The 22,025-nt window shown below is 35.0% G+C and overlaps 1 protein-coding gene across 13 annotated transcripts in view; it reads left to right on the forward strand.

The window, feature by feature from the left end:
• The first annotated feature begins 497 nt into the window (after positions 1-497).
• Positions 498-22,025, forward strand: part of LOC100062681 (cylicin-2) — a 56,254-nt gene continuing 34,726 nt past the window's right edge. For 7 of the 13 annotated variants that reach the window (XM_023629796.2, XM_023629795.2, XM_014736264.3 and 4 more), the window contains exons 1-2: positions 14,386-14,476; positions 21,667-21,707. In XM_023629796.2, coding sequence (XP_023485564.2) covers positions 14,460-14,476; positions 21,667-21,707 — 58 coding nt within the window. In that variant the 5' untranslated portion in view covers positions 14,386-14,459. Of the gene's footprint in view, positions 580-14,385; positions 14,477-21,666; positions 21,708-22,025 lie in introns of those variants that run through there. The other 6 variants (XM_070251882.1, XM_070251884.1, XM_070251881.1 and 3 more) reach the window with 2 other exon arrangements.

Below are 22,025 nucleotides of genomic sequence, written 5' to 3' on the forward strand. Positions count from 1 at the left end.
ATCACTCTATGTAGTATTTGTATTCATTTGTTTAGTGGGTTGAAGTCATGGGTGGAATAAAAATTATCTAACTCAGATCTGTCAGTAAGATGATAATTTTAATAAGCATCTAGCCTTCTTTAAAATTTGGTATCTATGAGCAACCCATAAGGTTAAGATGGATAAGGCAATGTAAAGTTATGCAAATGGTTTAACAACAGAAACATGAATGTCAAGGAAGTTAGGATTACAATGAATCTTAACAAGTAAATGTGAGGTTCATCCGTTTGTCATATCAGTCAATAAATTAAAGCTACAAGAAAAATTGAAACAAATATTTTATTAAGATATAAAATCAATCAGTTATTTTAAAACTACTAGTTGTATTTAGTAAGTAATAATGAGTGAAAGCAAACACCAATTTTAGACTGAGTATTAGAGAATATTTTAAAACACAAGTGCAAGTGGCCCCCTGGTTTTTCCCCTTTAACTCCCAGTGCTCTTGGTTTCTTTATGATGTCACACTCAACATCACTATTTGAACTTACAGTGCTTAAGTTCTGGCAAATCACAAGTGGGGTAAATGGCTACACCAAGCTTGTAAGTCTTCTCAAATTTTATGTTTCAAAAGAATTGCAATGCTCTAGTTAACTTTACATTTATTCTCTTTAGTGTAAAGAGATGTTTCTGCTATTATTACTATGCCATTAACAAATAAGAGTCTCTGTGTTTAGCAGACACATACATTCCCAAGCAACATCACTGTTTTGATTCAAGACATAATTAGTTCATTTACTTCAGTAAAATACATACATTTTTCAATCTTATTCTTCATTTTTTATCATATGCTATTTTGGAACATACAGAATAAAACAAGTCGTGGCTCTTATTCAGGGAATTATTACCTTCTTAGGAGCATTTGGAAGTTTATGGGAATTTTCTTTTACGTGATTGAGGAGTGCTACTGACCTTTAGAGGGCACAGATCAAAGGTGCTAAGCCTTTGGTAATAAGTGGGGCAACCCAATACAGAGAAGACCGACTAAATGCTAACTGTATCCTCTTTGAGAAATACTGATTATGCAGAAGTACTTTGCAATGACAAGCAGATTATCCAGATATGGGAAGCTTGAAGGTAGTAATTTCCTCACACTTGATTTATTTTGTGTTAAAATGATGTAGGGAAAGAAAATCTTTGAATTATGTAAACCTTTTTTACTGTGAAGGTGTGGAACAAAGACTAAGGCATGGAACTCTGGAATATAATGGAAAGTGAAACTGGGTTTTGTTTGGACAGTAGTGTTAGAGGGAAGGTGAAACACAAATCTTGACAATAAACAAAACTGGCTTCCCATAGGCACTGGTGTGTATTTCATAATAACACAATCTTTAATTTAAAGGATAACTTTTGGTACAAGATTTGAATGTATTTGTCATGATAACATTAGAGGTTCAGTGACTATCTGTCTATTACACAGTAATCTGTGTTCTGATATCTAACATGACAGAATTACACTATATCATAATGCTTAAGTACAATAAAATATTGATGGCATTACTATCACCATGAGCATTACATGGATTTCAAAGAACTTCACAACAATGGTTTAGAAGTTATTTTTGGTTTTACGACTTCGTCTTTATGTTGTTTTCTGGTATAATTCCCAAACTTTCATGCTGCTGTAGAAGGAAAGTGTGGCTGGATTCATAATCAAATGGCTTTATTGCTAGCCAATGAAGCATACACAAAAATCCTTAATAATAAATCCTCATATTTCCTTGGGTCCAAGTGGCAAATTCTAATTCACTTAACAGAGACTTTAAGATGCAGAAAATAATTTCCTATTTTGTCTTTCCTCTGAATTCTTCTAACGATGACATGACCTTAACTTTAAGACTTAAATTTTAGGGGCCAGCCCAGTGGCGCAGCGGTTAAGTTCACACACATTCATTTCTTGATGGCCCAGGGTTCTCTGGTTCAGATCCCAGGTGCGGACACGGCACCGCTTGGCAAGCCATGCTGCGGTAGGCATCCCACATATAAAGTAGAGTAAGATGGTCACGGATGTTAGCTCAGGGCCAGGCTTCCTCAGCAAAAAGAGGAGGACTGGCAGCAGTTAGCTCAAGGCTAATCTTCCTCAAAAAAAAAAAAAAAAAAAAAAGACAAATTTCAGTGCCATGGCTACTAACTTGTAGTGGATAAAGAAAATTCTTCTCTTTGAGCTCAGGCTTCCCCTCCACACTTATCCCTCTTTAATACCTTTATTCAACCAAACCTCAACAACCCACTAAAGAGTTTCACCTCTTCTTGCCTTTGCTTCCAACTCACGTTGTGTCAGTCAACTCAGTACTTCCATTCCTAATAAACAGGTCTGAGACTTCTGAGAAAGTGGGAGAAGTTTTCAGCAAGATTTAGCATCAGATAGGGTATCTAAAAATCTGAACTTTTAAATTTCCAGTGTTACCTTCTGGATATCATATCCACTGTACATTTTATCTTTCTTTCCCTTAAGTTTAATTAACATGGTCCTATCTTATTATCTTGACCTAGGGATCCACCTTGATATAGAACAGAGTTTGTCAACCTTGGCACTATTGACATTTTAGGTGGGATAAGTTTTCACTGGAGTTGAGGACTAGGGTGGGGTATCCTGTGCTTTGTAAGATGTTTAGCAGCATCCCTGGTGTCTACCCACTAGATGTGACTATTAGCGGCACATACATTCACCAAAAATACTTCAGACATTGCAAATTGTCCCCTGGGGGAGAGGATTCAAAATAAACTGAGGCTGAGACACACTGCTCTAGAAAATGTTAGAAAAAGACAAAAAAAAAAAACCTCACCAGACTACACATAGAGCCATCCTTCACCAAGACAATAACCATGTGGTAGTTGAGCTATGCCTTTATAGGAGACCCTCTAGCAAATACAAGAATGACTCAGGCCCCAATCAGTCCCTGGAAAACTTTCTGCCAAGTCTTTGATGGCCTTATGAGCCATACAGCTGATCCAAAATCCAAAGCCTGCTGGCAGGATATCTGGGGATACTCACACATACAGGTTGTCTGTGGGCATTTCAATTAAACTGGAGGAGATATCAAATCATTGAGAGCCTGTGCCCTTTGAATTTATTATACATTTAAAAAATATCCAGAGAAAGATACAGTTAAACACAAGAGTAAAAGCAGGTGTATTTTGTACTTAGATTAAAATTTTTTAGACTAAAATAAATAGCAGACATAAAGGTGGTTAAGTGTTAACCCATTAAAAAAGAAAAATTTCCAGCAGTAACATAGAAATAGATTTTTCTCCTAAAAAATAAAGTCCCCCATGTGTCCTACTTTGGGATCTCAACTTTTTATTTAGGAAAACCTAAACCTAGCTTCCCTTTCTAAGTCATGAACACATTACATTCCACAGGGCTGACAATGGGTCCCTTCTGTATTTGAAAATTTCACAGATACTGAGAGTGATTTTGCAATGATCAGATGTGTGGCCCTAAAGTGAAGGCAGATTTGTGGTTCTGTGTTCCATGGCATCTTGGTTAAGATGAAGTATTTGTTATTGTGTTTCTTTATATGTATATACATATCTGGAGATCTTAATTCAAGACCTGGTCATATCAAGACTGAACAATCTTTTTGAGTTAATTAATTAAAGAAGACCAATAAATAATTAAAGTAGACCATCTTCTAAGTCTTCAGCGACTTATTTAAAAAGGATATAAATAAATTTATGTTCATATGAAAATAGTTTCAAAACACAAAATAATAAAAGATACACTGACAGTTTATGTTTCTTTTTTTAATAAGAAACTTGAAAAATTGAATCTAAATGCATCCTGGTCTAGAAAATTTCTTGACTCTCCCAAAAAGGCAAGGGAAGAGATGCTATTACCAGCAGAACCATACTTAGGGGAAAGAGTGAGAAAATTCTGTCTCAAAAGATTAAATTATTTAACTGTTTATCATATGCACATATACATAGAGAGTGAGAACTAGGGTATTTGGATCATTGCTGTTTTGGAGTCTTATAAACTCTTCTCAGTAAAAATGAAAGAGAACTAAATTTATTGATTTGTCGCTAACCCTAACCTAACCAACCTTAAGAAGTATAGAAATTTTCAGCCACATCATTAAGTTACACTGTACCAGTTTCCAGTCAATCCACTCTGCCTCTCCCAGCCAAATGGCTGGTAAGATACCAGAGACAGCCTTGGCTATTTTTGAAATTCACACAAATTAAACCATACAGTATATGCTTTTGTGTTTCTGGACTTTTTTTCTTTTAGTATAATATTTATTTGGATTAATCCATGTTGCCATGTTGCTTATATCAGTAATCCATTCCTTTAGTTTGCTGGGTAGTATACCATTATATATATACCACACTTAGTTTATCCATTCTTCTGTTGCTGGACATTTGGGTTACTTTATTTTTGGGTTATTGTGAAAAAATCTGCTATGAACATTTCGTCCAGTTCTTTTTTGTGGAGTTCTCTTGAGTAAACTACTAGTGGAAATGCTAAATCATAAATAGAACATGTGTATGCTTAGCTTTATTTTAAAAATATCAAGTGGTATTCCAAACTGGTGGGTTTTTTTTACACCCACCACTAATGCTGAATATGTCAGATGCTCTATAGTGTTGCTGGCTGTGGTGTCATTAATCATTAATTTTAGCTGTTCTAGCGGATATAAAAAGCATCTTCTAATCAGAGAATATACATCTGTCATTTTCATTTTACATCATATCATTTTCTTAAATTTATATCTTCCCGTTTTTCAAGTTATGGAAATATAATTAGTTTATGTAATTAGACCCAGTATCATATAATCTTATCACACTAACTTACAGCTCCAAATAATTATTATTGTAGATGTCACTGAATAATCTATTTACTCAATAATGTCTTTTGTGAATAAAGACAATTTCATTCCTTCCTTTGCAATCTTGACGCTTTTATTGCCTTAAGGAACAAAATAACGTCTGGATTCCAATGTTGAGTAGAAAGAGTCAGTATCTTTGCCTTGTTTGATTCATAGAGCCAAGACAGTCAATATTCCACCACTGAGGTTGATTTTAACAGTATGATGTAGACACATTTTATCCATTTGAGGAAGATGCCTTCTATTCCTAGTTTTCTGAGTTTATAATTATGAATGAATGTAACTTTTTTCAAAAATTATTCTGCATATCTTAAGATTATCAGATGAATTTTCTTATTTATTTTGTTATTTGGAGTGACTGCATTGGTCGATGTATATAAATTAAAGCAATTGTAGGGGGCCGGCCCGGTGGCACAGCGGTTAAGTTCACACATTCCTCTCTCGGCAGCCTGGGGTTTGCTGGTTTGGATCCCAGGTGTGGACATGGCACCACTTGGCCAAAGCCATGCTGTGGTAGGCATCCCACATATAAAGTAGAGGAAGATGGGAATGGATGTTAGCTCAGGACCAGTCTTCCTCAGCAAAAAGAGGAGGATTGGCAGTAGTTAGCTCAGGGCTAATCTTCCTCAAAATAAAATAAAATAAAATAAACAAACCTTACATTCCAGTGAGTAAACCTCAATGGTCATGATATATTAGCAATTTGATATACTCTTAAATTGTTAAGGATTTTTTGTTGTCTGTGTTAATGAAGGGTATTCATCCATAATATTCACTTCTGGTAACATCTTTGAGAAGTTTTAGTGTCATGGTTATTTATATTTGTCTCAAAAATCAGTTGAAACATCTTTCCCATTACTCTTGTTTCTGAAAACAAGTAAAGTTACTATTTTTCTTTAAATTTTTTATATAACTTAGTAAAACTGTCTTGTCTGTGCTTTCCTTTCTGGGAAAGTTTTTGATAGTGAATTCAATTTATTTAAGAATTATAGGACTATTCAAATTTTTATTGTTTCATGATGTATCAGTTTTGGTAAATAAACTGAGTTTTACAAGGAGCTCATTTATTTCACTTTAGTTGCTGAATTTTTACCATGAAGTTGTTAATGATATTCCTCATTAACCTTTAAAATCTATTGAATTATAAAACCTATATCAGTTTTAATACTTGTAATTTGTGTTTTCTGTTTTTCTTCATCAGTCTTTCCAGAAGTTAACCAATTTCAATAATCTTTTCAAAAATACAAATTTGGATTTTTAAATTTGTTCTAATTTTGTTTTCTTTTTCATTGATTTTGGCTTTATTTTCTCCCTTTAAATTTGACTTTGTTTGATGTTTTTCTAATTTTAAAGCACAGGTTTAAAAGATTGATTTTAGACTTTTTCTACTGTAAGGCATTAAATCTATAAATTATCCTCTGTGAACTATGCATAGTATTCCACAATTTATGTTACATTATTGTTCAGTTGAACAATAATCTGATTGTGATTGTGATTTCTGTTTGTCCGCTAAGTATTTAGAAGGAGCTGTTTATTTTTTGAATATTTGTGTATTTTCTATATAATTATATTTATTTCTAATTCAATTGCTTGGTGATCAAAGAATAATCAATTTCTCATCCAATTGTTCTATCAGCTTTTGCTTCATGTACTATAAATTCTGGTTTTAAGTACAAAACATTTAGGAATGATGTCTTCTTGATGAATCAACTCCTTTATCTTATCCCTCCCAAACAGCAGCAATCTTGGTGCAGGATCTCATGCGGGAGTTGGCGTGCAACTCTGAGAGGAGAAGGGGTAAAGGTAGCCTTTTGTGGGAACACCATCACTCTTGGTGTTGCCTCCAAGCCCATGGGAACCCTCCACACTGAGGAGGCTAAGCAATCGCAGTGGCCTTTCCACCAGGCAAGCACCCCAGGAGGGCACAATGGCTGAAAAGTGGGAGCACCTGGAATCGTGCATGCAAAAGAAAGCAAATCTCCCCCATTCTGGCATACCAGCTCAGTCAGCGAGCCACAGAAGGGGTTTGCCACCAGTGTGTTTGCGTGTCTACAAGTGTACAGCAGTGGCAGCCAGTGGGCAAATCCAGATGGGCCCTGATTGCAGGGCTTCCAACAGATAGGCATAGCTGCCAGCGATCACTGCAGGCTCAAAATACACATCTCTTGTCCCCTTCCCACAGTGGTGGCAGGTGGAATCTGTAACCCAATAGTATCACTATGTGATGGCACAAGTCCACCCATCAAACAATACTCCAGACCAGAAGGAAAATGACAAGTACCCAGAAATCAACCCCAAATCACATAAATTTACAATCTAAATGACAGAAAATTCAAAATAGTTATCATAAAGAAATTGATCAAGTTACAAGAAAACTCAAAGACAGTTTAATGAAATCAGCAACAAAATCAATGAACAGGGGGTATTCTTCACAAAAGAGATTGAAACTATAAACAAAAGCCAATCAGAAATGTTGGAGATTTCTGTGTTCAAAAACACAATGTATGAAATAAAGAAAAATCTGGAATCCTTAAATAACAGTGCTGAATTTATGGAGAAAAGAATTAGTAATTTAGATGACAGAAATATAGAAATGATTCAGATGGAGGAGGCGAGAGAAATAAGACTAAAAAGAAATGAAGAAATTCTCTGCAAAATATCCAACTCAATTAGGAAATGCAACATAAGGATTATAGGCATTCCAGAGAGAGATGAGAGGGAAAAAAGAGCAGAAAACTTGTTCAAAGAAATAATAGCTGAGAACTTCCAAAACCTGGGGAAGGTGCTAGAATTACATGTAAAAGAAGCTAATAGAACTCCTAATTACATCATATAAGAAGATCTTCCCCAACGCATATATTAGTAAAACGGGCAAAAGTCAATCACAAAGAAAAAATATTAAGGGCAGCAGGGCAGAAGCAAACAACCTACAAAGGAACCTCTATCAGGCTTTCAGTGGATTTCTCAGCAGAGATCTTACAGGCTAGGAGAGAATGGAATGATGTATTCAAAACTCTGAAAGACAAAAACTTTCAGCCAAGAATATTGTATCTAGTCAAAATATCCTTCAGAACTTTCCCAGATAAACAAAAGCTGAGGGAATTCATTGCCACAGGACATCGCCTATAAGAAATGATTAAGAAGGCCCTCTTACCTGAAAAAATAAAGTAAAGGGTTTACACAGCCTTGAGCAAAAAGATAAAAAAACAGACAAAATCAGAAAGCCACAGCTCAGCTCTCTATCAGAACAGGTTAGCAAACACTTAATTATAACATTAAATATAAAGGGAAGGAAAACATCACAATAACTATCATCACTTCATTTTAATCACAAACTCACAGCACAAAATGCAATAAGTTGGGACAACAATAACTTAGATGGGGAAGAGGAAAGGGATGGAATCTGCTTAGACTTAGGAAATAATAAGCTATCAGAAAATGGACTATCTCATCTATGAGAACTTTTATACAAACCTCACAGTAACCACTAAACAAAAAATCAGAACAGAGAAACTACTGGTAAATAAAGAGAAAACTAAGAAAGCCATCACAGAGAACCATGAAACTGGTTTGGGTTTTGGAAAGATACAGGATGAGAAACAAGGGAAATACAGAACAGCTGGAAAACAAGTGATAAAATAGTAGAATTAAGTTCTCATATATCAATAATCACTCTAAATGTAAATTGATTGAAATCTCCAACCAAAAGACACAGAGCAGCTGGATGGATTAACAAAACAAGACCCAACAATATGCTGCTTACAAAAAACACATCTGAGTTCTAAAGGGAAACACAGGCTCAGAGTGAAGGGATGGAAGATGATACACCAAGCTAATGGCAAACAAAAGAAAGCAGATGTTGCTATACTTATATCAGACAAAGTAGACTTCAAGGTAAAAAAGGCAATGAGAGACAAAGAGGGGCAAGATATAATGAGAAAAAGGACACTCCACCAAGAGGACATAACAATTATAAACGTATATGCACCTAACACAGGGGCACCAAAATAAAAAAGCAACTATTAACAGACCTAAAGGGAGAAATTAACATCAACACACTAAAAGTAGGGGATCTCAACACCTGACTTACATCAATGGCTAGATCATCTGGGCAGAAAGTCAATGAGGAAGTAATGGAATAAAATGAAAAACTACACCAGATGGACTTAAGACTCTCAAAGACACATAGAAGACTCTCAAAGATAGAGCATATGTTGGGAAACAAGGCACGTCTCAATAAATTTAAGATTGAAATCATATCAAGCATCTTTTCTGACCACACTGCTATGAAACTAGAAATCAACTACAAGAAAAAAGCTGAGAAAGTGAAAAATATGTGGAGACTAAACAACATACTACTGAACAATGATTGTATCAGTGAATAAATAAAACGAGAAATCAAAAATATGTGCAGATAAGTGAAAATGAAAATACACAATACCAACTTATATGGGATGCAGGAAAAATGGTCCTAAGAGGGAAATTCATAGAAATACAGGCCCATCTTAACAAACAAGAAAATCTCAAATAAGCAGTCTTAAACTACGCCTAACTGAACTAGAAAAAGAAAAAGAAACAAAGCCCAAAATCAGTAGAAGGGGGAAATAATAAAAATCAGATGGGAAATAAATTAAATAGAGACTAACAAAACAACAGGAAGGATCAATGAAACTAAGAGCTGGTACTTTGAGAATGCAAACAAAATTGGCAAGCCCTTAGCTAGACTTACTAAGAAAAAAAGAGGGAAGTCTCAAATAAATAAAATTAGAAATGAAAAGGGAGAAATTACAATGGATACCACAGAAATACAAAGGACTATAAGAGAATACTATGAAAATATATATGTCAACCTATTGTATAACCTGGAAAAATTGGATAATTAGACTCATTCAACCTCCCAAAAATTAATCAAGAAGAAATAGAAACTCTGAATAGACCAATCACAAAGCAAGAGATTGAAACAGTAATCAAAATCCTCCAAAAAAATAAAATTCCAGGACCAGGGCTTCTCTGGAGAATTCTACCAGACATTCAAAGAAGATTTAATACCTATCTTTCTCAAACTAGTCCAAAAAATTAAGAAGATGGAACACTTCCTAAGACATTCTATGAATCCAACATCATTCTCATCTCAAAGCCAGACAAGGGCAACAAAAAAAGGAAAAGTAGAGGCCAATATTACTGATGAACACAAATGCAAAAATCCTCAACAAAATATTGGCAAACTGAATACAGCAATACATTAAAAGGATAATATACCATGACCAAGTGGGATTCATAACAGAGATCCAGGGATAGTTGAGCATTCACAAATCAATCACTGTGATACACTACATTAACAAAATGAGGAATAAAAAACACATGACTACGTCAAAAGATGCAGAAAGCATTTGGCAAGAGCCAACATCTATTTATGATAGAAAAAAATTCTCAATAAAATGGATATAGAAGGAAAGTACCTCAACATAATAAAGGCCATATATGACAAACCCACAGCCAACATTGTGTTCATTTGGGAAAAACTGAAAGGCATCTCTTTGAGAACAGGAATAAGATAAATGTGCCCCTCCCACTGCCCCTATTCAACATAGTACTGGAGGTTTTGGCCTGAGCAATTAGGCAAGATAAAAAAAAAATAAAAGGTATCCAAATTGGCAAGGAAGAATGGAAACTCTCCCTGTTTGAAGATGACATGATTTTATATATAGAAAATCCTAAAGACTGCATCAGAAAACTGTTAGAAATAACCAAATACATCAAAATTGCAGGACACAAAATCAACTTACAAAAATAAGTTGCATTTCTATACACAAATAACAAACTAGCAGAAAGGGAAATCAAGAATACAATCCCATTTACAAGTGCAACAAAAAGAATAAAATATCTAGGAATATACTTAATCAAAGAAGTGAAAGATCTATACAATGAAAACTACAAAATATTATTGAAAGAAATCTATGATAACATAAAGTAATGGAATGATATTCCATACAAATAGATTTGAAAAACAAACTTTTTAAAAATGTCCATACTACCTAAAGAAATCTACAGATTCAATGCAATCCCAATCAGAATCCCAATGACATTCTTCACAGCAATAGAACAATCTTAAAATTCATATGGGGTAACAAAAGACTCTGAATAGCTAAAGCAATCCTGAGAAAAAAGAATAAAGCTGGAGGCATCCTAATCCCTGACGTCAAAATATACTACAAAGCTATAGTAATCAAAACAGCATGGTACTAGTAGACAAACAGACACACAGATCAATAGAACAGAATTGAAAGCCCAGAAATATAACCACACATCTACAGAGAGCTGATCTTTGACAAAGAAGCCAAGAACAGACAGTGGAGAAAGGAAAGTCTCTTCAATAAATGATGTGAAAAGTGGACTTCCAGATGCAAAAAATGAAAGTAGACCATTATCTTCCATCATACACAAAAACTAACTGAAAATGAATTAAAGACTTGAAGTTAAGATGTGAAACCAAAAACTCATAGAAGAAAATATAGGTAGTTCACTCTTTAACATCTACATTAGAAGGCTCTTTTCCAATACCATGTCTACTTGGACAAGGGGAACAGAAGAAAAAAGAAACAAATGGGTCTATATCAGACTAAAGAGCTTCTGCAAGGCATAGGAAACCAGGAACAAAATGAAAAGATGACCCACCAACTGGGAGAAAATATTTACAAATCATATGTCTGACAAGGGATTAATCTCCAAAATATATAAAGAACTCACACAACTCAACAACAAGAAAACAAACAACCCAGTTAAAAGTGGACAGAGGATATGAACAGACATTTTTCCAAAGAAGATATACAGATGGCAAATAGGCATGTGAAAAGATGTACAACATCATTAACCTTTAGGGAAATTAAAATCAAAACTATAATGAAATATCACCTTACACCTGTTAGAATGGCAATAATTACCAAGACAAAAAACAACAAATGTTGGAGAGGATGTGGAGAAAATGGAACTCTCATACACTGCTAGTGGGAATGCAAATCGGTGCAGCCACTATGGAAAACAGTATTGAGATTTCTCAAAAAATTAAAAATAGAAATACCATGTGATCCAGCTATACTACTGCTGGGTATTTGTCCAAAGAACTTGAAGTAAGCAATTCAAAGAGACTTGTGCACCCCTATGTTCATTGCAGCATAATTCACAATAGCAAAGACATGGAAGCAAAACAAGTGCTCATTGACCAATGAATGGATAAAGAAGGTGTGGTATATATATATGGTATATATATCTATTATATATAGATATATATATATATAATAGATATATATACACACACAGGAATACTACTCAGCCATAAAAAAGACAAAATCGTCCCATTTGCAACAACGTGGATGAAACTTGAGGGCATTACGTTAAGTGAAATAAGTCATATAGAGAAAGAGAAACAGTGTATAATTTCACTCATGTGTGGAAGATAAACAAACACATTGATAAATCAAACAGATTAGTGGTTTCCAGAGGGAAAGGGAGTTGGGGGGTGGGTATAAGGGGTAAAGGGGCACATATATATAGTGACTGATAAATAATAACGTACAACTGAAATTTCACAATGTTTTAAACTATTAGGACCTCAATAAAACTTTTAAAATGCATTCTTGGGTAATCTGAGACTTAAAGGGACATCATATACATTAATTATTTAGCCCAATAAATTCACAGCTCAATTATCAAAGTAATACAAGCTGAAATAGCAAGTACCTTTCCTTCTCTCTTCTAACATAGACTCATTCTCTATGAAATAATCACATGCAATATTAAAAATACAGAATTTTTTGATATAAAGCTAATGCCTCCCACTCAAAAACAATATCTTAATAAACATTTAAAACAGAATGGTTTTACTTTGTACAAAGCAATAGGTCTATAAAGCATTCATATCCACAGCTGTAATATACACAGACAATGATTTCAGCTTCCTCACAGTCTTCTAAAAATGCAATTAAACCCTATTTATCCAGACAATTTTATGATTCGTGGAGTTGACTCAGAAGTTTTATTCTAATGCCCCCTGTCACTTGTACAGAATGATATTACACACCAAAGCAATCCTTGAAGATGCTATCTCATCTTTATTAAACTCTGTGGACTGATGTATATTTTCCCAACTTTCACCTGGATAAATAGACTGACTTGTTCTCCCCACTTCACGCATCACCATTTCTAGTATCAAAGATGTGTTTAGGATCCTCTGGGGCCCATTCTGCAGATTTGTCTGCTGCATGTCACCTTTCACTTGTGAGGGGCCTCCAGGCTGTAGTCCATGCTATAAAAACAAACTCAAGTTTAAGAGAGCCCAAATACAAGCTAAACTTTCTGCCATCAATATTTTAAAAATCCCCTCATTGTTTATAGCCTGCCGTTGTAGTAGGACCCATGCCTGAACAACAGGTTAAGTCCTATAGATCTCTAAGATTCAGACTCCCTCAGGCTAGATTCTAGATCTTGCAAGCAATTGTGGGACAGTGATTTCAAACCTTTGCTCTAAAGGAGTACTGACAGAATTTCCCATTACAAATATTCCAATGTACATCTTTAAAGAACCAAAGCCAAAATATTTTTATCAGGCTCAAAGAAAGTATTGGTGTTTTCCAAAATCCATCACAGCTCCCTTTACAGCCCAACTCCATTAGCAAAATTCTCTGCATTGCCTAAGAAACTAGCAAGAAGAGGAGGCTCCTGGTCAATTGAGTATCTATCTACATAGGAAAGCCCTTTGTGTGAATTATGTTTTTTTCTTTTTTTTTTTTAAAGATTTTTTTTAATTTTTCTCCTTTTTCTCCCCAAAGTCCCCCGGTACACAGTTGTATATTTCGTTGTGGGTCCTTCTAGTTGTGGCATGTGGGACGCTGCCTCAGGTTGGTCTGATGAGCAGTGCCATGTCCGCGCCCAGGATTCGAACCAACGAAACACTGGGCCGCCTGCAGCGGAGCGCGCGAACTTAACCACTCGGCCATGGGGCCAGCCCCGAATTATTTTCTTAATATATGTTTTTCCCATGAAATAGAAACAACTTTTGATTATTACGATTATTACAATTGGGGTGAAAAAGAGGGGGGAGGGGACAAGATGAATCAAAGTGACAAGCAATAAAAACTCAACTGTGAAAAAAAATATTTGTTTCTATGAGCAACACATAAGGTTAAGACGGAGAGGGCAGTGTAAAGTCATGCAAAGCGTTTAACAAAATATACATAAATGTTAGGGAAGTTAGGATTACAATAGTTCTTAACAGATAAATGTGTATATTCATACTTCTATCATATCAGTCAATAAACTAAAGCTACATGAAAAAATGAAACAAGTACTTGATCAAGATGTAAAATCAACCAGTTTATTTTAAAACTACCAATTGTATTTAGTCAGTAATAATGAGTGAAAGCAAACACAAATCTTAGACTGAATATTAGAGAATATTTTAAAACACAAGTACAAATGGCCCCTCTGGTTTTTCCCCTTTAACTCCCAGTGCTCTTGGTTTCTTTATGATGTCACAGTCGACATCACTATTTGAACTTACAGTGCTTAAGTTCTGGCAAATCACAAGGGGGGGAAATGGCTACACCAAGATTGTAAGTTGTTTTCTCAAATTTTATGTCTTCAAATAATTAAAATGCTCTAGTTAGCTTTACATTTATTCTCTTTAGTGTAAAGAGATGTTTGGGTATTTAGAAGGAGCTGTTTATTTTTCAACTATTTGTGTATTTTCTATATAATTTTCTTATTTATTTCTAACTCAATTGCTTGGCGATCATAGGATATTCCCCAGAGATTACACAAAGAATTAATGGACCACATCTACGTACCACTTTTTAAATCTCAAATTTAATAATATTGTTTCATGAACCTGAAATATCTCCTCTTTCATAGCACTTAGAATAGAGAAGTTCATAACCATGCTGAAAATAAAAATTTCTTCATCATTGTATAAATGTACTTTGGGTAGATCCAAACCTAGAGATTCAGATATAGCGAGGTAAGTAATTTTAATGCATGTCGTCAATAAAGAAAACAGTAGACCAGATAATGTATTGGTTAATACATCCTAAATTGTATTCAATTAGTTCATTCAAATTTTTATAAAGTAATAGAAATGTGCCAGGTCTTATGCTGGGGACCAGATCTTTAATGAAGGAATCAAGATTTTTTTTTAAATTGAGGTCACATTCGTTTATAATGTTATATAAATTTCAAGTGTACTTCATATTTCAACTTCTGTATAGACTGCATTGTCTTCAATACCAAAGGTGTAGTTGCCATCCATCATTATACACATGTCCCTTTACCTCTTTTGCCCTCCTACCATCCCTTCCCCTTTAGCAGCTACCAATCTCTTCTCCATATCAATGTGTTTCTTTATCTTCCACATATGAGTGAAGTCATATGGTAATTGTCTTTCTCTGTCTGACTTATTTCACTTAGCATAATACCCTCATGGTCCATCCATGTTGTCACAAATGGCAAGATTTCATCTTTTGGCTGAGTAGTTTGCCATTTGCCATTGTACTTATATACCACATCTTCTTTATCCATCCTGTGTCAGTGGGCACTTAGATTGCTTTCAAGTCTTGGCTATTGTGAACAATGCAGCAATGAATATAGGGGTGGAAGGATCTTTCCAAGTTCGTGTTTCCGTTTTCTATGGATAAATACCCAGAAGTGGAATAGCTGGATCGTGTGGTATTCTAACTTTATTAGGAATCTCCATATTGATTTCCATAGTGGCTACACCAATTTATGATACATTTTTTTTACTGAGTTCATAATAGTTTACATGATTGTGGAATTTCAGTTGTACATTATTGCTTGTCCCTCACCATAAAAGTGCTCCCCTTCATCCATTATGCCCATCTTCCACTCCCCTTCCCCTGGTAACCACTGAACCATTTTCTTTGTCCATGTGTTTGTTTATATTCCACATATGAGTGAAATCGTATGGTGTTAGTCTTTCTCAAGTGGCTTATTTTGCTTAGCATAATACCCTCCAAGTCTATCTATGTTGTTGCAAAGGGGATGATTTTGTCTTTTTTATGGCTGAGCAGTATTCCATTGTAAATATATACCACATGATCTTCATCCAATCATTGTTTGATGGGCACTTGGGTTGTTGCCATGTTTTGGCTATTGTGAATAGTGCTGCAGTGAACGTAGTGGTACATCTGTCACTTTAGATGGCTGATTTCAAGTTGTTTGGGTAGATATGCAGTAGTGAGATAGCTGGGACATATGGTATCTCTATTGTCAGTTTTTTGAGGAATCTCCATACTGTTTTCTATAGTGGCTGCACTAGTTTGCATTCCCACCAGCAGTGTATGAGTGTACCCTTCTCTCCACACCCTCTCCAACATTTGTTATTTTTAGTCTTAGTTGATTATAGCCATTTTAACAGGTGTCAGGTACTATCTTAGTGTAGGTTTGATTTGCATTTCCCTTATGATTAGTGATGTTGAACCTCTTTTCATGTGTTTATTGGCCATCTGTATATCTTCTTTGGAAAAATGTCTGTTCATATCCTCTACCCATTTTCTGATTGGGCTCTTTGCTTTTGTGTTGTTCAGTTGTGTGAGTTCCTTATATATTATGGAGATTAACCTCTTGTGGGATATATGATTTCTAAATATTTTTTCCCATTTGGTGGGTTGTCTTTTGATTTTCATCCTGGTTTCTTTTGCCTTGCATAATCTCTTTAGTCTGATGAAGTCCCACTGGTTTACTTTTTCTTCTGTTTCCCTTGTCTGAGAAGACATGATATTCGAAAAGATCCTTTTAAGTTCAATGTTGCAGAGTGCACTACCTATATTAGCTTCCAGGAGTTTTATGGTTTCAGGACTTATCTTCAAGCCTTTGATCCGTTTTGGGTTTATTTTTATGTTTGGCTTGAGAATATGGTCTGCTTTCATTCTTTTACATGTGATTGTCCAGATTTCCCAACACTGGTTATTGAAGAGCTTATCTTTTCTGCACTGTATGTTCTTGGCAGCTTTACCAAAGATTAGCTTTTGTAGATGTGCAGTTTTATTTCTGGGCTTTCAGTTCTGTTCCATTGATTTGTGTGCCTATTTTTGTACCTGTACCATGCTGTTTTGATTACTATGGCTTTGTAGTGATGCCTTCAGATTTGTTCTTTTTTCTCAGGATTGGTTTAGCAATTTGGGGTCTTTTGTTGCCCATATGAATTTCAGGATTCTTTGTTGTACTTCTGTGAAGAATGTCATTGGGATTTGGATGGGGATTGTGTTGAGTCTGTAGGTTGCTTTAGGCAGTATGGTAATTTTAACTATATTCTTCTAATCGATGTGCCTGGAACGTCTTTCCACCTCTTTATGTCATCATCAACTTCTTTCAGGAAAGTCTTGTAGTTTTCATTGTCTAGGTCTTTCACTTCCTGGGTTAAATTTATCCCAAGATATTTTATTCTTTTTGTTGCAATTGTGAATGGGATTGTGTTCTTCAATTCTCTTTTTGTTAGTATGTTATTAGAGTATAGAAATGCTACTGATTTATGTAAGTTTATTTTATAACCCTGCAACTTTGCTGTAGTTATTGATTATTTATAATCATTTTCCAATGGATTCTTCGTGGTTTTCTATATATAAGATCATGTCGTCTGCAAACAGTGAGAGTTTCACTTCTTCATTGCCTATTTGAATTCCTTTTATTTCTTTCTCCTGCATGATTGCTCTGGCCAAAACCTCCAGTACTATGTTGAATAAGAGTAGTGAGAGTGGACACACTTGTCTTGTTCCTGTTCTCAGAAGGATGGCTTTCAGCTTTTGCCCATCGAGTATGATGTTGGCTGTGGGTTTGTCATATATGGCCTTATTATGTTGAGGTATGTTCCTTCTATACCCATTTGATTGAGAGTTTTTATCATAAATGGATGTTGGATCTTATCGAATGCTTTCTCTGTGTCTATTGAGAGGATGATGTGGTTTTGATTTCTTATTCTGTTAATGTGGTGTATCACGTGATTGACTTGCAGATGTTGAACCATCCCTGTGTCCCTGGTATAAATCCCACTTGATCATGGTGTATGATCTTTTTCATGTATTGCTGTATTTGGTTTGGTAAAATTTTTGAGGATTTTTGCATCTATGTTCATCAGTGATATTGGCCTTTAGTTTTCCTCCTTTGTGTTGTCCTTGTCTGGTTTTGGGATCAGGATGATGTTGGCTTCATAGAATGTGTTAGGAAGTACTCCATCTTCCTTGATTTTCTGGAATAGTTTGAGAAGGATAGGTATTAAATCTTCCTTGAATGTTTGGTAGAATTCTCCAGAGAAGCTGTCTGGGCCTGGACTTTTATTTTGGGAGAACATTTTTATTACTGTTTCAATTTCTCTACTTGTGATTGGTCTATTCAGATTCTGTATTTCTTCCTGATTTAGTTTTGGGAGGTTTTAAGAGTCTAAAGAATTTATCCATTTCTTCTAGGTTGTCCAATTTTTTGGCATATAGTTTTTCATAGTATTATCTTACAATCTTTTGTATTTCTGTGGTATCCATTGTGATTTCTCCTCTTTCATGTCTAATGTTATTTATTTGAGTCTTCTCTCTTTTTTTCCTTAGTGAGCCTGGCTAAGAGTTTGTCAGTTTTGTTTAATTTTTCAACGAATCAGCTCTTTGTTTTATTGATCCTTTCTACTGTCTTTTTTGTTTCAGTTTCATTTATTTCACCTCTAATTTTTGTTATTTCTCTCCTTCTACTGACTTTGGGCTTTGTTTATTCTTTTTCTAACTCTGTTAGGTGTAGTTTGAGACTACTTATCTGAGATTTTTCTTGTTTATTGAGGTCAGCCTGTATTGTGATTAATTTCCCTCTTAGGACAGCTTTTGCTGCCTCCCAAATGAGTTGGTATGGTGTGTTTTCATCTTCATTTGTATTCAGATAATATTTGATTTCTCCTTTAATTTCTTCAATGATACACTGGTTGTTCAGCAGCATGTTGTTTAATGTCCACATTTTTGCCTCCCTCCAAGCTTTTTTCTTGTAGTAAATTTCTAGTTTCATAGCATTATGGTCAGAAAACATGCTTGATATTATTTCAATCCTCTTGAATTTGTTGAGGCTTGCTTTGTTCCCCAACATATGGTCTATCCTTGAGAATGTTCCATGTGCACTTGAGAAGAATGTATAACCTGCTATTTTTTTGGATGGAGTGTTCTCTATATTTATCTACTAAGTCCATCTGGTCTAGTTTTTTATTTAATTCTACAATTTCCTTGTTGACTTTCTGTCTCGTGATCTATCCATTGGTTTTAGTGGACTGTTGAGGTCCCCAACTATTTTTGTATTGTTGTTGATATCTCCCTTTAGTTTTGTTAATAGTTGCTTTACATACTTTGGTGCTCCTGTGTTGGGTGCATATATATTTATAAGTGTTATGTCTTCTTGATAGAGTGTCTCTTTTATCATTATAGACTGCTTCTCTTTCTCTCCCTTTACCAGTTTTGCCTTGAAGTCTACTTTGCCTGTTATAAGTATGGTGACTCCTGTTTTATTACATTCACTATTAGCTTAGAGTATTGTCTTCTATCCCTTCACTCTGAGTCTGTGTTTGTCTTTGTGGCTGAGGTATGTTTCCTGGAGGCAGCATATTGTTGGGTCTTGTTCTTTAATCCATCCTGCCAGTTTGTGACTTTTGATTGGAGAGTTAAATCCATTTATATTTAAGGTGATTATTGATATATGAGGGCTTAATGTTGCCATTTTATCACTTGTTTTCTAGTTCTCCTGCATTTCCTTTGTTTTTCATCCTGTGTGTTTAAGCCTACCAATTGAGTTATGTAGGTTTTTATGTTGTGTTTCTTTGTTTCCTCCTTACTTATTTGTGTCTCTGTTATGCTTTTTTGTTTAGTGGTTACCATGAGGTTTTTATGGATAATCTCATAGATAAGATAGTCCATTTTCTGATGGCCTCTTATTTCCTTAGATTAAACCAATTCAATCCCTTCCTCCTCCCCTCCTAGTTGTTTCTGTCACATCTTATTTAATCTTGTATTGTGAGTTTGTGGTTAAAATTTCAAGATTATCTTTCTTTTTGGTGTTTTCCTTCTCTTTCCATCTTTAATGTTATACTTGAGTATTTCCTAACCTGTTCTGATGTGAAGCTAGAATTTTCTGATTTTGTCTACCTATTTATCTCCTTACTCTGTGGTTTGCAACCCCTATATCCCCCCCTTTTTTTTTCAGGTATTAGGGCCTTCTTGAGGATTCCTTGTAGAGGGTGTCTCGTGGCAATGAATTCCCTTAGCTTTTCTTTATCTGAGAAAGTTTTTATTTCTCCACCTCATCTGAAGAATATTTTCACTGGATAGAGTATTCTTGACTGAAAATTTTTGTCCTTCAAAGATTTGAGTATGCCATTCCAGTCTCCTAGGCTGTAAGGTTTCTGCAGAGAAATCCTCTGAAAACCTGACAGGGGCTTCCTTGTTGGGTCCAAGAGCTGCATATTCTGAGCTCTCTGTGTTCTCCACGATCCCAGGCACTGGAGCCAGAGCTGGGCAGGTGGGGCGGGGCACTTTCTTCTGAGTGCTTTTGTGGCTTACTGGCTCTGCTCTTCCTATCTGCTGTCCTGGGGTGTTGGCTTGATGATATCACCTCCACCATAGCTTCCAACTTGGTAGGGGGCTTTCCCTTAGGCTACGAGGGACCTCAGGGAACTTTGATGTTCCCGTGAACAAGTATCCCTTCCCTCTCAGAGGCCACGTGCAGTCCCAGGTTACAGTCTTTTGGGGAGACAGCAACGTTTCTCTTATCCCATTCCACGTCCTGCTATGGGGGCGCCAGCCTCTCTGTTCTCCAACATATGTCTGTGTGGGTCTCAGACATCTTTTGTGTTTTGCGAGTATACTCTGTTGGAGTATGAATGTCTTTTTTGTTGTATCATGGAAAGGAGATATTCCCAGGAGAGTTCACTCTGCTGTGATGCTGATGCCACTCAAGATACTTTTTTGTTAATATACTTTATTTCTTAATATTTATGTATTGTCAAAATAAGTAAAACTGTATGAGAGCATGTTTATATGTGTTTAAGCCCAAAACTCACTCATGATCAACAATGGCTTTATTTCTGTAATATAACAGGATGATGTAGAATATTTTTCTAGCAGATCTTAATAATTGTCTCCAATACAAATAAATAAAAGTTAGATTATAAAATTCCAATTTATGGAAATAAACATGTTCATATATTACTAAAACTAATGGAAACTTATAAATTGAAAATACATTGCAACATATTTTTATTTCTTAGATTTTCCTGGAGAACGAAAAAACTCAAACCCTATATCAATAGTGGTGGTGCACACTGACACATACATTCCTAGACACACTCATATGCCATTGAATGATTTGGATTTGTTTAATTATTTTGAAGATCTGATTTTACCTAACCATACTGTTTTTAAAGGAATGTCTTATCTAAAATTCAATTTAAAGAGAATTTGGAGTGTGAGATGGGGAAAAAGAATTCATTCACATTTTTATGATGAAAAATAAAGTCTACATTTCAGATATGATAAGTTGGTGAGGCTTTTTTTTAACTGGTTTTATCCACCTTGTTTTTAGTTTTGTTGAAGTTTGTGCTAAAAACACACATTGGCTCATCTCTATTTTTCTGGAATAAATTAATATTACATAATAATAGAGATCTGAGAATGAAAAATATTTCTCTGCTGCTGGTGGCAAGCAGTTATACATAATAATGAGATTGAGTGATTTTGTATAAATTAATTAAAAATTTTCCCTCTTATTTTAATAGCCAGAAAGCAAGCTTTGGGACCTCTGGTAATTACATTCCAGGTAAGAAGAATTCAATTTTATTTTTAAATATATGATTAATTTTAGGGATAAGTTATCATTATCCTCCATTCAAAGTGATAAAGCAATACCTGTCATGGAGTAAAATAAAAATCAACTTTTTATTTTCCAAGGCACCTTTCACATGGGCTCAATGAACACCTTCTAAAGATATTTTGTTTTTAAATCCAAAGAAGATTAAGCAAATACTCAGCAACAAAAAGGTGGACATATTTGCAGATTAGAAATCATATAATCAGATCATTCTGTTGAAAGACAATGTAGAAATTGGCTAAACAACTTCTCACCCATGTCAGGAAT

Source organism: Equus caballus, chromosome 25, assembly GCF_041296265.1.
Source record: "Equus caballus isolate H_3958 breed thoroughbred chromosome 25, TB-T2T, whole genome shotgun sequence".
Lineage (NCBI taxonomy): Eukaryota > Metazoa > Chordata > Mammalia > Perissodactyla > Equidae > Equus > Equus caballus.